We start from the raw sequence: 13,934 nt of genomic DNA, 5'->3' as shown, positions 1-13,934 counted from the left end.
CCTTCCTGTTAGTTTAATGTTTTATTACCTTTCTAAACATATTACTGGCCCTGCCGTTGGGGGCGGAAATAAATTCCTTCTTTCGTCTTCCGTCTTCCGTCTTCTTCTTCTCCAGAAAGGGTAGTGTCCATTGTCTAAAAAGTCAATATTCGGCTCCGCCCCCTCAGGCGAACAAGAGAACTATACTCCTTAAAGCACTAGTCAATATGCAGCATGCAGTATTTGTCTAACATTCATTCACACATCAATCATTCTACAGTAATAAAAGTGACCTTCATATGCATACAATTACAAATCCCTCATAATAATATCCCTTATTAATTATCATATTTCATGCATTGTAATTTACACACAAACAACTCATTTTATATAGATGTGCAAGTCACATGTGACAAACTAAGCTTAAAAAACACTACACTAGTCGTTAAGCTCTAGTCCAAGGTGCTGATTAGACTGAGGGTCATTAGTGCCACATCACGTTTGTGGCACTAATGCAACAAGAGCATCATTTCTGTGTATACAACAGTAGCTGCTCCACCGTGATGGTCAGGCGGACCAGCCCTTTAACTGGCTGTGCAGAGGCTGCAGGAATGCGAGGGATGACAAGGAGCCCGGACTGGCTGGAGTGGGAGGTTAGCTCGTCGTCCTGCAGACAAAGCCGCTCCTGTGCAGCTCACTGCCCGCTGCAGGACGGGGGCGGCTGCTCGCTCGGCCCGCTGGGAGACGTCCTGTCGGCTGAGAACACGATGTGGAAGGTTTATGATCGAGAAATGCTCCCTGTTCTAGTTTCAGAGAGGCTCGTCTAAGGGGCCGTTCACACCGGATGCGACTTTTAAAAGTATAGTCGCCTCTAAAACGCCTTGGTAAAAACACGTGTGCCTGTGGAGTGGGCGATATACACTGACACATAAATGTCTAAATTATCATCCTGAGTCAAGGTATTTATACCAAAAATTATGCCTATAGTGTTCTTTAGGCACAACAAATAACTATTTACTAGTTATAATCTATAATACTCTTTATATACATTTATATACATGGTTATTAGTTTTCCTTCTCTGGCCGGGAGCAGAGCGGTTTTCTAAAGGGACTCTGGTGCTCCGGGCCACAAAAGGCATTTGATGAACTTCATTTCTTTGGTCAAATCATTTAAAACACATTACATTTGGAGAACAATTGTTTGGTTAAAGAGTGCAGATTTGGAAAAAATAAATAATAATGTGGCATTAACAATCTGAAACTGGGCTTTTTCAAGAGGTGGGGCAGAGAATAGAGGCGCTGCAGCCATGTGTGTTTTTAACCATTAAAGCAAGTAAACATGCTTTAGTAAATAAAACCTGAACATTTGGAAACTCCTTTCAAGCGTCTGCCGGCCAGCGCCACAAGCTTTCACACACTCAATGAAGACAATGGACCAAAATACTACAAACTTTGTTTTTACTCTCTAAAAGCATATAATTGCAGTCTGTACATTTTAAAATCACAGGAGACATGTTTTATAAAATAAACTGAGATGAAAAAAAAAGAACTGTACAAGAACAATCCATAGGCAGCATCTGAAGAGATGCGTTAAAAACAACGATCCATCCCAGAGGAACCCCGCCGTCATAGCAACCACCCGACCAAAGTGACATTACAACACATTCCTTTGACCCAAATAAGTGCAGTGCAGAATAATGTCAATATAATTTTGTGAAATATAACTGTGTGTAAAAGAAAACAGTAACTAAAGAAAGGAGAAATTAAACAGATAGAGAGACGTCTTCCAGGTTCATTATTCCACAGTTATTTCCATTTCAAACAGCTGCTTCGACAAAGCTTCTCTTTTGCTCCGAACAGGCACAACTCCTTTGGTTACGTCTGGTATTCACAGTAAAATTGGTTATAAAATGATACGGCCCACGCTGTCAGTGCCTCTCCTCTTTTCATAAATCACAATGCAATAGGAAATATACGGAATATATTTTAAAAAAGGGTAAGAATTTACAAATTACAATCGTAGTTTCTTTTAAACAACAAAAAAAAAAATCAAATACAGTATAATAAAACTCAGTGGCAAAAAAAAGGGCAAGTCGCCTTCAGGTCTCTTTCAGAGTACGAGTCCATGTGAAGCTCCTTGGTTAATACTAATGTAAAATACAGAAATGGACACTGGATGTTACGGCCGACCCAATCGACCCAGAGAGGACCTGGAAGTTACTGTTTGTATTTCACCGCATGACCTCGAGATATCAAAAAGGTGCTCTTATTTATCTATTATTTAAGTCTAACTGAAATCATTTGTGCTGGAAAACCTAAATGTTTGCTTTGGTGAAGAAATAAAATGTCAATACTAAAAAGAAGAAATGTCACTTATGTTCCTGTAGTGTCGACACCCTTGAGGTCGGTGTGACTCTTTGGCACTGATGGGAAATGTCTGTCGTTGAAACCGCCTCCGTTAGCCCCGTCCGTGTTCCTCTGGCACCGTGTTTTGCCCTGAGCCACGTGTGAATACTTTCCCTCCTTTGAGGTCCGTCCATGGAGTGATTCCTCTCATCCGTCGGAGAAAGAGCCGGTGGAGCCGAGGCGGTGGGTCGCGGGTCCTAGCTGTGGTTCTGGGTCTGAGTCTTGATCAGGCTCAGCTTGCTCCTCAGGCCCTGGCAGTCGGCGGACAGGCTGCTGTTGTCCTCCAGCAGCTTGCCGTGCTCCTGGATGAGCCGAGATGAGGTCTGCTGCTCCCTCTGGTCCTGCTCCAGCTCAGACATGAGCTCCTCTCTGAAGACAAGGAGCTCCATTACCGTCTGTACCGCGCTCACCGTTTACATACAAATCACAGCGGCAAACCGGCCATCACACCTGTCACCTTTAAAATCACTGTCATAAAGCTCATCTCAGTGAGAACATAATATCTGGATATAGGCATGAACCCTTTCTACGCAGTAAAACTAAATATTGGGCCGTGGCTCATTTTAACGCTATCAATGATGTGTTCATACGTTCTCTTGGATGGAGGGCTTTACAATCTGTACATATACGACATCCCTGTCCCAGGACCTCACATCGGATCAGGAAGAATACACATTCATTTATTTCCAAATCATTTAACTTAACCACTATGGCTATGACAATACAAAATAAAAGGATAACATTTAGAATTTCTTCGTGTCACTTTGGGACGCTTGAAATAATTTTTCTGAATTGATCCGGGACGATAGTGAAAATGTTGTTACCAGCTGCTATAACGTGAAAAAAACAACAACAACAACAACAATCGGTATCGGCTATTATTAATCGATGATCGTCAACTGATATCTGTGTGAAAAATGGAATCGGGGCATCTCTAATGAGAAGCCAGGGCATGGTTAGCTTAGATTATCTTAGCATAAAGACAGGACACAGGAGGAAACAGCTCATCTGGCTGGCATCTAAAAGATCACGAATGAACCCATCCACCACAAACAGAAATACGACGTGACATTTTTTTGGGGGGCGGAGCTATCTGCCGTTTTCAGCTTCCAGTCTTTATGCTAAGCTAGGCTAATATCGTCCTGACTCCAGGGCCCTGTTTCTTGTACCTGGCTAAACAAAGTCAAGCAAATGTCCTAATCTCCAGTTTAAATTAGGGATATGATTGACATCAGGCTATCTGGGTTTCTTCACGGCTGATCCGCGCTGAAACGGTCTCGTTAATTCTAGCCAGACGTTAGTCATCTGGATAAATGCCCTGCGCCTTCAGAAGGGATTATAATCGAGCACTGACACCACGATGTTCTAACAGTACAATGGCAAATAAACTCAGAGGAACCTCTTTGTATTTATCTGCTGAGAAGCAGGAGATGAACATGAAGGCATATGAGGAAGTCAATACCGTAATCATTCACAGCAAACGCGTTGCGAATATTCCAACGTTTTTGCAACGTTGTTGCCGTGAACGCAGCTTTAACTCCTCCCCCACTGCGAGACATAAGCGTAGCAAATATATCAGACAAGTTAAATGCGTCAGTGTTGGGAAAATGTATCGGCAAATTTTAAGTGCTTCATCACCCAAATCAATCAGATTATATTTACGAATTAATATATACTTATGAGGATATATGTACTGTATGCGCGTATGAATCATGTACTATGTGTATATACATGTATGTGTAGATTACCATATAACTAGGAGTTTGAATATGTGTATGGGCGGATCATGTATTATTCATAATCAGAAATTCAATCAATTGAAGCAGTGAAAATAAATTGTGTGTGATTCTCTGTATTCTCATCACGATCACCTTAATCATGTTCTACAATAATTATATGTATGGTGTACTAATAACACTGTCATATAATTATGAGTGCTTTCAACACATCCATCAGTTTCTTAAGAGGTAAATAAACTTAAGAACAATACGGCATGCAGCGGCTGATAGTCTATGTCTGAGAGACGGGTGATCGGCTGTGCTTGTAGTGATCAATGTCCACGGCTCGAGAAGCTCTTGTAAATAAATTATTTCTTGCCAGCAAAATCTATATTGCCGCGTACAGGAAGTCATGATAATGTAAAGGATGGATCCTGGTGATCTGAAAGAACTCTCTCCCTATAAAACTAATATAACTAATATCGCTCCTTCATCAATGAGGAAGTGAGCTGCCGTTTTTGTTCGGTGGGAGTGGCCAGTTTATCCAGTGAATTCAGTAAGCCTGCCCGGGAGCAGGTTTACATTTTTGGCTGTGTTGCTATGGTGATTTATCTAAGCTTGCTTCGAGAAACCGAGAAAGCCTGACCTATGTCATCTTATCCTGACAATTAGCCCGCTAACTCAGTAAGCCAGGTACGAGGAACAGGGCCCAGGTCTGTACTAAATCTCTCGGAAAGAAAATGAATAAGCCTACTTCCCAAAAATAGTTGGACTGTTCCTTTAAATGCATAATTACAGTTTCCTTTCCAGAGGAGCCAGTGGCAGTAGACGACCTTGAACATGTCTTGTGTATTTCAGAATGTCGAATTCCTGCTCATTTAATCCAAACTGGGTCATATTTGAATCTGACCTGATCTCATTGCCCAGGTTTACGATACATTTCGGTTTTCAGTATGTTGTAGTGAACTCTCAGGTCTCTCTCACACTTATGTGCAGTTTATCTGGCCCAATGAAAAACATGCTGCCTCTTTTAGTTCTGGTCGGCTTCTTGGTCACATGAACACGGAGGGGCAAGCATAACTGTCACATGACCCAAAAGGTGACTCACTGATTGGACAGTTTTGGTGAAATATTACGGGGAGGATAACTGCTGTGTTTCACTCACTTTCAACTCTTCACTTTCTGACTGATCAGGGGAATAATCCCAGCCCATGAATGCTACCATACAGACTATGTACCGCATGCTGTTAATAATAATAGTTACTCAAATATCTCTCTAAAGCTGCATCTAGAGCTCAAGCATAGACGACAGCAAAAGACATGTGACTGGACTTACTTCCTCCGAGCGAGGTCAGCGATGTCTGACTGGACTTTCAGGTAGTCCTGAGCCATCCGGATGTGCTGCTCAAACACGGCCATGGACTCTTTGGAGTTGGGACACGGAGCCAGAGGCTGGGGGACAGGGAACAGGGATGCAACATCAAAATCACACAATGCCAGATTCTTCACTACACACAGCCCTATATGAATTCTTCGTAAAAGAGAAAGGTATACAAAACAAGTTAAATGGATTAACATGGTGCAGCATGTTCACATTGAGTGTCAGTAACACATCCACCTGCTCCTTAAACTATCAATATTACATGCATTTACACTTCTGTGTGTGTTGACATCCATATTAGTGTGTGGGATTTGAAGACATCTAACCGTGAAGGTGTAGATTGTTAACCCTAACAGGCAACAATCAAACAACGAGGAAATATTATTATTGCTAAGAGTTGTAGTAGTAGTAATATAATGAAGAGGAAAGGTTTTTATCTGATGAATACAAAAACTTATTTTCAACTTACTTGTAACTGGTGATCTAGTTTCAGGTAGGCCATGGGAATGGAGCTGTCTAAGCCATTGGTAGCTAAGGACACACACACACACGTAAAAGCCCACCCAAACACTGGTAGGCTGCACTGTAATGCCCCCTACTGGTGCAATGTGGGCAGTGAAACATAACTCAAAGCTTTGACTCCTGATGAGCTTAACCCAATGAAGTAGGACTCAACGAGAACATGGACAAGAATGAATGGTAAAGCTCTAGATAATCAATCAGACGAGGACTACAGACAGAGAGCGCTTGCCCAATGGAAAACATGACATCGCCCACGCTCCACGCTGTGATTGGGGTTCAGAAGTCTATCTGACCGCCAGTCACGCTTCTCAAGGAACAGACACGCTTCCATTTCATTAGATGTGTGACCACAGAGAGGGGGGCGAAGGCTCAATACTACAACGGGCACTATGTTTGTGGTATTCACTTTGCTTTCTGATTGGTAGCATGATTACATACAATTAGTGTTATTTTGCATGTTTACTGTGTATTTGCTGTTGATGTGGATAACCTGCAGCTGTAACACAATCATTTCCTAAACATCTTCTTTCATAGTTTGATCACAATATACGAGGACTTAGATAGCATTTCTGCAAGTTAGAGTATGGTTCACTTTAGTCTCAAACAGCGTCCCCATGTTCATATGTCCACATGTACACTGTTGCATCAGTCCTCCTGTTCATTCTGTGCCATTAAGAATATGTGCTTCCAATGAAGGGATGCAAAAATATACTCTGACGTTTATCTCAAGTTAATATGAATATAATATATGCTTCAGCAGCTTCTAAAGTACACAGTAAAATGCTGCATAATGAACAGCTGTTCACCATCAGCTGCTGTCCTTACCTGTGGGACTGATGGTCATCCTCAGCTCTGATTGGCCGGTGGTGGTTATAGGGCTAGTGCAGGGGGTGGGGCTTTGTGAGCGTCCCGGTTGACTGTCCACACTGGACACCTTGGACAGACCGGTACGCAGTGTGGCTGTCTGAGGGGGGATAGAAGACGTTGGCATCATAAACGTTGGGTGGGACAACACAGAGTGATTCCTGTACGATGAGTGTGATCCTGTACGATCAGAGTGATCCTGTACAATCAGAGTGATCCTGTACAATCAGAGTGATCCTGTACAATCAGAGTGTACCTGTACGATCATAGTGATCCTGTACAATCAGTGTTCACTGCCATTTCACCTTTGAGGGTTTGAACTGGAGAGGAAACTTGGCCTCGAAGCTTTTCAGGGTCTCCTCCCTGCGCTCCGTGTTGTCGTCGCTCCTGTTGCTGCTGATGGTGTAGTCTGCATATGAGCCTGCAGACGGCACACACACACCACACACACACCACACACACACACACACACACACACACACACACACACACACACACACACACACACACACACACACACACACACACACACACACACACAGTCGTTTAAATATCACCGTTTCCAGCTGTCAACTGGACACATCATCGGGGAGTCGACGGGCTCGTCGTTGGAAAGCTGCGGAGCCGATAGTCACCTGTGCTCGTGGCCGATGAAGAGCCGCTTCTGTTGGGTGAAGACTGATGGGAGAGCTTGAGGGGTTCGTCGGAGCCCGGGAAGTACTGGAAGATCACAACACGCAGCGTTTTTCAACAGATTCAGAACGCCTCATTTGATGATCATTGATCGGTGCTGACTCAACAAACCGTGAGCACATTAAAAAGGTACAGTTCCAACATGTTTTCCTCTTTCATTTCCAGAGTTAGAGATACAACCATCAGGTCTGTGTGTTAAGTACAGAGCTGAGGGCAGTTTCATTAGGTCAGATCACTTCTTTAAACCAGGCTTATTATTATTATTATTATTATTATTATTATTATGTCAATTTTCAGGACATTCTATTTCATAAAGTAGGTTTCAGTTAGTTTGACCTAAATCCCCCTGGAAACTGATCCCGGCAGACTAGCCTGGTCTTGGTCAGTTGGTTGGTTAACAGGTTTAGGTTCACTTCAGGCTGAACCAGTGTTACAAAAACAATCTCTCCTACTGAAACAGTGATTTCTACGTTTGAGGCAGCGCGAACAGAGCGAAGGACGCGCCGCGAATACGCGCGAGTTGAAATATCCCAACGACGGCGACAAAATCGCGCGAGTCATAGTCATAGTTCAATCAGCGTTGAGAAGCTCCGCCCGTCACCACCGCTGTCTTGCCGTCGCTGTATCAAACTGCTGCTGCTGCGCCTGAACCAGCGCTGGTAGCGGCCGTCATTCAGACGCTGTTGTGGGACTACGGAAAATATTATGAACCCAGACACCATGGAGTTTGATGTTCCGATGTATGTGGAATTTACACAACAAGTATAAAGCAGAACTAGTGGTTATTTCCATGGTGGATGAAAGAAACGGTATCGTTTTACGGAGAGAAGCCAGACGCATTTCCTGGAGGAGTCGGTGAAATAGGCTTAGGGCTGGGCGGTATGGCCGAAAATTCATATCACGGTATTTTGTAAGATTCTGGCAGTTTGACGGTAAATCACGGTATTTTTTTTCCAAATAAACACATTCATTTATTGACGCCGAAAAGGCCAGCAGCTGTTTTGATTGGTACATAAGGAGCTAAACCTGGCGGGATTTAGGACCCAGGGGAATCCCTTGATACTAGTGGCGCATGCGCGGCCGTAACGACTATTGTCATTCTTCGGCAGGCAGCAACATTTAATGTCTACAGTCACAGATACGTGTACAGCGGTCTGAGCTACTTACGTCTCATGGTGTGCAAGAAATTACATCGCCAAAATGCATGATGGGCAAAGCCCGCCCACTTTGCTGCACAGGAAAAGACTTCTTCCTGCACAAGAAAAGTCTTCCTGTGTGGGCGGTGTCATTTACCCAGCATGCCTTTTGGCTATGTCATTTCTTGCACAGCATGAGTCAAGTGAGTTAACATGAGACGTAAGTAGCTCGGTCCGCTGCTCCTTCAGCTTTAAGCTGTGAACATTAAATGTTGTTGCCCGCCAAACAGCGGCGCCCGGTATGACGGTATATGAAAAATTCATACCGTGGAAATCTGAAACCGGTATACCGCACAGCTGATTAGGCTTACACAAGCCAAACAATGTGTGATATTCCCCCTGTTTATTACACAATAACAGTTTTAACAGTACGTGTTGGGGCGGTACCTTCATGAGGTGGCTCATGGTGTTCTTGACCTCCTCCATTGATGGCCTCTGGCTGGGTTCTTTGTCCCAGCAGCGGGTCATCAGACTCTCTATGGGCTCTGGGAGGTCTTTGATGAGAGGAGGCCGTGTACCTGTAGCACAGTGAACACTCAGTCAGAGGCCTGGAATGTCGAAATGTGACGAGCTTTACTGACGCCACGTGGGTCCGGATTCAAAAGTGTCTTTCACATTGCAAACTACATCTTTGACTTTACTCTTTTCGGCGATAAGTGCAACACTGTTTGAGCAGCAGATTTTGGACCAAAACAAAGAGCTCAAAGATGCACAGAACGCACCAAACTCACAGCAGACAGTTTTTTAAAAGTAAATAGAATCAATGCAGCAGAACGTCATAAAAGAACAAGCATTTATTATTCATAGTATTTGTATTTGGTGGAGGAGTTCGCTCACCTCTGTGGACGGCCCACATTATACAAAAGGCAGAGCCGCCGATCTCATCGAAGGGCTTCTTGCGTGTGATGACCTCCCACAGGATAATGCCCCAACTGAACACGTCGCACTTCTCACTGTAGTTGCTGCCTGAGACACACACACACACACACACAAATAAATCCTTGGACTATAACCAATCAGAATTCTGTCTAGCTGTGAGGTCGAATCAAATATATTGAATCATATCTATCTACACATACATACTGTACATACATACATACAATAAAATAAGAACAGATCCAGACATAGATTGTGGAAAACTAAATCGTTCCTTTCGGCAAATCTCATCAGGTCACCTTCAAACACCTCCGGTGCCATCCAGGCTGCACTGCCCTTGTTGTTGGTCATGTAGGTCTGAATATCACAAGCTGTTCCAAAGTCACATATCTTCAGCACGGTGCCGCGAGCCACCAGGAGCAGACTGAAACAGTGCAGAGGACGGCCATGAGAGACGGAAGACATTGTGTTCTACACTCACGTCTGCAAAACACATCAGTTTCGTAGAAAATCGTTGCAGGCATTTGATCATAAAACAATGTTTTGAGTGCCACGAACCACAAAAAAAGGACGAAGCAACACAATCATTCATTAAATAAAAGACTTTCTTTCTGCTCAAACTGGAGAGAGTTGCATTTTCACATCAATCAAAAAAATGGAGGTTAAACCTCCAGGGGAGTTTTTCTTTTACAGCAAAGCGTGTGTGTTATATACAGTATATATATATATATATATATATATATATATATATGGTTTTCTTTTCCAGTTGTAGAGGCCATAAATCTTGTGTGTATAGCTGTCATCGGCATTTCCATTCATACCTCTGGCTGTGCAGGCTCGACGACATGAACCAATCAGCGACTGTTTAACGCACTGGACTGCGGCTCATGTTTCACAAGTCAACTCCTAAGCCACAATTACCCAGAAGCCCTTTTCCTATAGCATCAGCAGATGGTGGCCCAGCAAGAAAATCAGTCATCTTTCAGGAACAAGGAAGGGAGAGGACTATCACAGGGACCATCTCAAGTTGTCACAAATCGGTTCCTTTAAGGCTTCTCGTGACTCGTCGCCGTGTTTGGACCAAAGACTCTGAACTGTGGAACGGTCAGCCTGTTTAAACATGAAGGGACTCACTTCGGTGGTTTGAGGTCCCGGTGAATTAGGGCCTTTGGCTTCATAGAATGCAGATAGGCAACTCCCTGGGCACACTGCAGACACCAGCTCATGGCGTGGGATGCCGTGTAGTGGGCCTGAGGGTCGGCGCTGTGCAGGACTTTGATCGGGAGACAAGCAAAGGATGAGACCACGATATGAAGACGGACTCAAAGCTATTTGGGAACGCCTGTGTGATGAGCGTGGGGTTTTGCACGTCGTACATTTACCAGAAAGAAAACAACTACTTGCTTATTCGTTGAGATTTAAGTGGCACATTTTTGAGATTCTAAGAAATATGTATACATTTTCTAAAATGATAAAAACAACATGATGAAACAATACATATTCATGTTTTTTTTTCCCTAATCCATTTTTCTAATTAAATCACATAGAATTATCTTGTAAATCTACGCTTATGATCTTGGAAATTATTTTTCTCAGGATATTATTGCATTATAATATATATATTACAGCATTATATATATATATATAACTATGTATTAAACAGAGAAACCATGAGTGAGTACCAGAAGAAATTAAACAATATAGCCAGTACTGTAACATGTCAGTGAATATGAATCATCAAGAATATTTCACAGCTGGACTTATAGGACTTACGGTTGTATAAAGAGCCACACTCTGCATACTCCATGACCAGACAGACCTGAGGACACACATCACTTTAGCTTAGCAGTGGAAGCACCACAGTGAGGCTCATCTGTAACTTCCTGTGAGACGTTCACACGTCCCCTTTGTGGAGGGACAAACACGTCCATAGAGAACTGTGCCGTTCTGGGGTTGGCTCTGAAACTATAACACACTACAACGTTTCACTTTTTACAATTCTACTACTTTCTAAATGCGGATGAAGCAATCTATTAACGGAGCGGTTAGCCAGCAGTGTGTCCAGCGGTGCTATCCACCCTACGGAGCGGACGTCTGAAGTCCTGGTTTGTGGCTTTGAGGAGGGCGAAGGACACAAAACGAAAGACTTTCCTCTTCTTATGAATACTTATTTTGTTCCGCACAACTATCGTGAAGTGCACAAAGAAACTGTAAAGGAACAAAAGTATAAACTCTGCAGTACAACAGAGACTTCAGCCAGCAGCAGAGCTACGAGTGAGAGAACGGACAGGGAACGAGTGAGAGACGTGTGCTGACTATACTTATTGATCTGTAATCTAGTCAACTTTGATTTTGTAAGGGTTCATTTTCAAGTAAATTTGATGTGTGAGAGAATGAGAGACAGAACAAGACCTGCAGCGTTGTAACTAAGTTTGAAAGGTTTGAGTTTATAAAAGACAATTATAGAGGAAGCATCAACACTACCCTTTATTATTATTAAAGACTACTATAATACCCTGTTGTATTTTCTATAACTAAGCAACCTATCTACTTCCTGTTAACACCAGCATGCCCAGTGTTCGTGGCTAGTCATGAGAGTAATTTTTAGGTCGTTTTCATTTTAAAACCCTGGTTTTTAAACGGAAACTAATTAGTGTGGATGTAGCTTAAAATGCTCCTAAGTGTATTCATGAAGCGGCATGTCCTTCAAACATCATAAGAAGGATGAGCTATTAGCGCGTTGAATACTCACTGGATTGTCACAGGAGCCATACAGCTTCACAATGTTGGGGTGATTCACCCGGGACAGCTGGCGGAGCTGCGCACAAAGGAGAAAATACTTATTACCATGACTATATTCATCTCTGTAGGTCTGTGCGTATTACATACTGAACATGTATCATGGCGGTTTCCACAGTATACATATCATCATATTGCCCTCCGCCTATTATTACTTTTGTTGTATGAAAACAATAGGTAACATACATGTGCCTAAAATGTACAGTACAACAAGTCACAGTAACAAACTATTCACAATTTGAATTATTTAATCAAGTAGTTCCTGAGCTAAATGGAGATTTCATACATGATAACGGTGTTTTAGATATATACAAGTTATTGTAGGGCTGCTTTGTTCAGAGACATGTAACTTTTGACAACTTTGTTTTTTGTTTGGGGGGGGGAGTATTTGAAAAATGATGTTTCCATATTGCTCAAACTACTGCCTTAAATGTAGGACTGCCCCGTTTGTTGATTAGTGGACTAATCGCTCATTTCAGTCAGTTTTTATGCTGTTTCACGCTGAATGACCTGTCGATTAACTCAAACAATAATGAGTCTACCAAACAGAGTTCGTGGACTAGGAACGTCTTTGGTTAAATGGCCCCACCCAGCAGCGTCGACCAATCAGGCGTCACTGCGCACAGGACAGAAGGTGTACACACACACACACACACACACACACACACAGTACCTCAACGAGGAACGCGTTCCTTTCGTTTTCACTCTCGATGGTCTTGATGGCGACGTCTTGTCCTTTCCACACGGCCTTGAAGACGACTCCAAACGTGCCTCTGCCCACAGCCTGTGGACAAGGCAACAGCTCAGGACACAGCTTGTTGCCCCTTGGAGCAGGTTAATGAGTCCATGGTGGACGGAACTTCCCCCCCTTGCTCTCTAAAAGCAGTGCCTGTATTTTGACTTCACTTTTTTAGAAGTAGCCACAAATGAGTGTTAACATGTTTACGACTAAAATGCCCTTTAAAAAAAAAATAAACTAAAAGAAAAGCAGCAGAGGCCTTGCTGTGGTTGTTGCAGCGCTTTCCAGGTTCACGGTAGCAACCGCTGCCGCGTTTCTCCGACGTTACAGTAACGGTTAGAGTAACGGTAACGTCCCCGTCCTCTACCGTCTCGACGGTGGAGGACGGGGACGTTACCGTTACAGTCCGTCCTCTACCTCGACAGAAACAACACGCAGTTGTGTTTAGCACCCGGAACATCCCCCACTCCTCCTATAAAGCGAGAGCTAACGTAAGTTTACCGCTTCAACTTGGATGTCTTCGTACTGGATGTCTTCAAACAGACAGCCGGCTGGAGTCTCCACCATGACAGCAGCAGAGCGGCGACACTCCTCAACAAGAGCCGGCGACGCCGGAGTTCAAACCTATAGAAGCTCGTCTTGTGGTTATCGGGATAAAAAAAAAGAAAAAAAAGAGGAGACGTTTGTTGGCTCCTGTTGCTGTGAATACAGGAAGTGGGCACCAGCAGCAGCTCGCGGCAGCGACGTTGCCTAATGAAGCA

General features: G+C 43.4%; 1 protein-coding gene across 1 annotated transcript; it reads right to left on the bottom strand.

The window, feature by feature from the left end:
- Positions 1–1,429: 1,429 nt before the first annotated feature.
- Positions 1,430–13,740, bottom strand: LOC306744651 (mitogen-activated protein kinase kinase kinase 7-like; the record flags this gene model as incomplete). The annotated part of the gene is made up of 14 exons (XM_079227334.1): positions 1,430–2,754; positions 5,440–5,555; positions 5,954–6,015; positions 6,832–6,970; positions 7,176–7,291; positions 7,506–7,590; positions 9,147–9,277; positions 9,597–9,725; positions 9,935–10,059; positions 10,770–10,908; positions 11,409–11,454; positions 12,388–12,453; positions 13,108–13,218; positions 13,675–13,740. 14 exons carry the CDS (start codon positions 13,738–13,740, stop codon positions 2,583–2,585), a joined length of 1,503 nt encoding a protein of 500 aa, XP_079083460.1. The 3' UTR covers positions 1,430–2,582.
- Between the last annotated feature and the right edge of the window lie 194 nt (positions 13,741–13,934).

This window comes from Taurulus bubalis, assembly GCF_910589615.1.
Source record: "Taurulus bubalis genome assembly, chromosome: 1".
NCBI lineage: Eukaryota > Metazoa > Chordata > Actinopteri > Perciformes > Cottidae > Taurulus > Taurulus bubalis.
The sequence above is the reverse complement of the archived record's forward strand: the minus strand, read 5'-3'. Positions and strand labels throughout refer to the sequence as shown.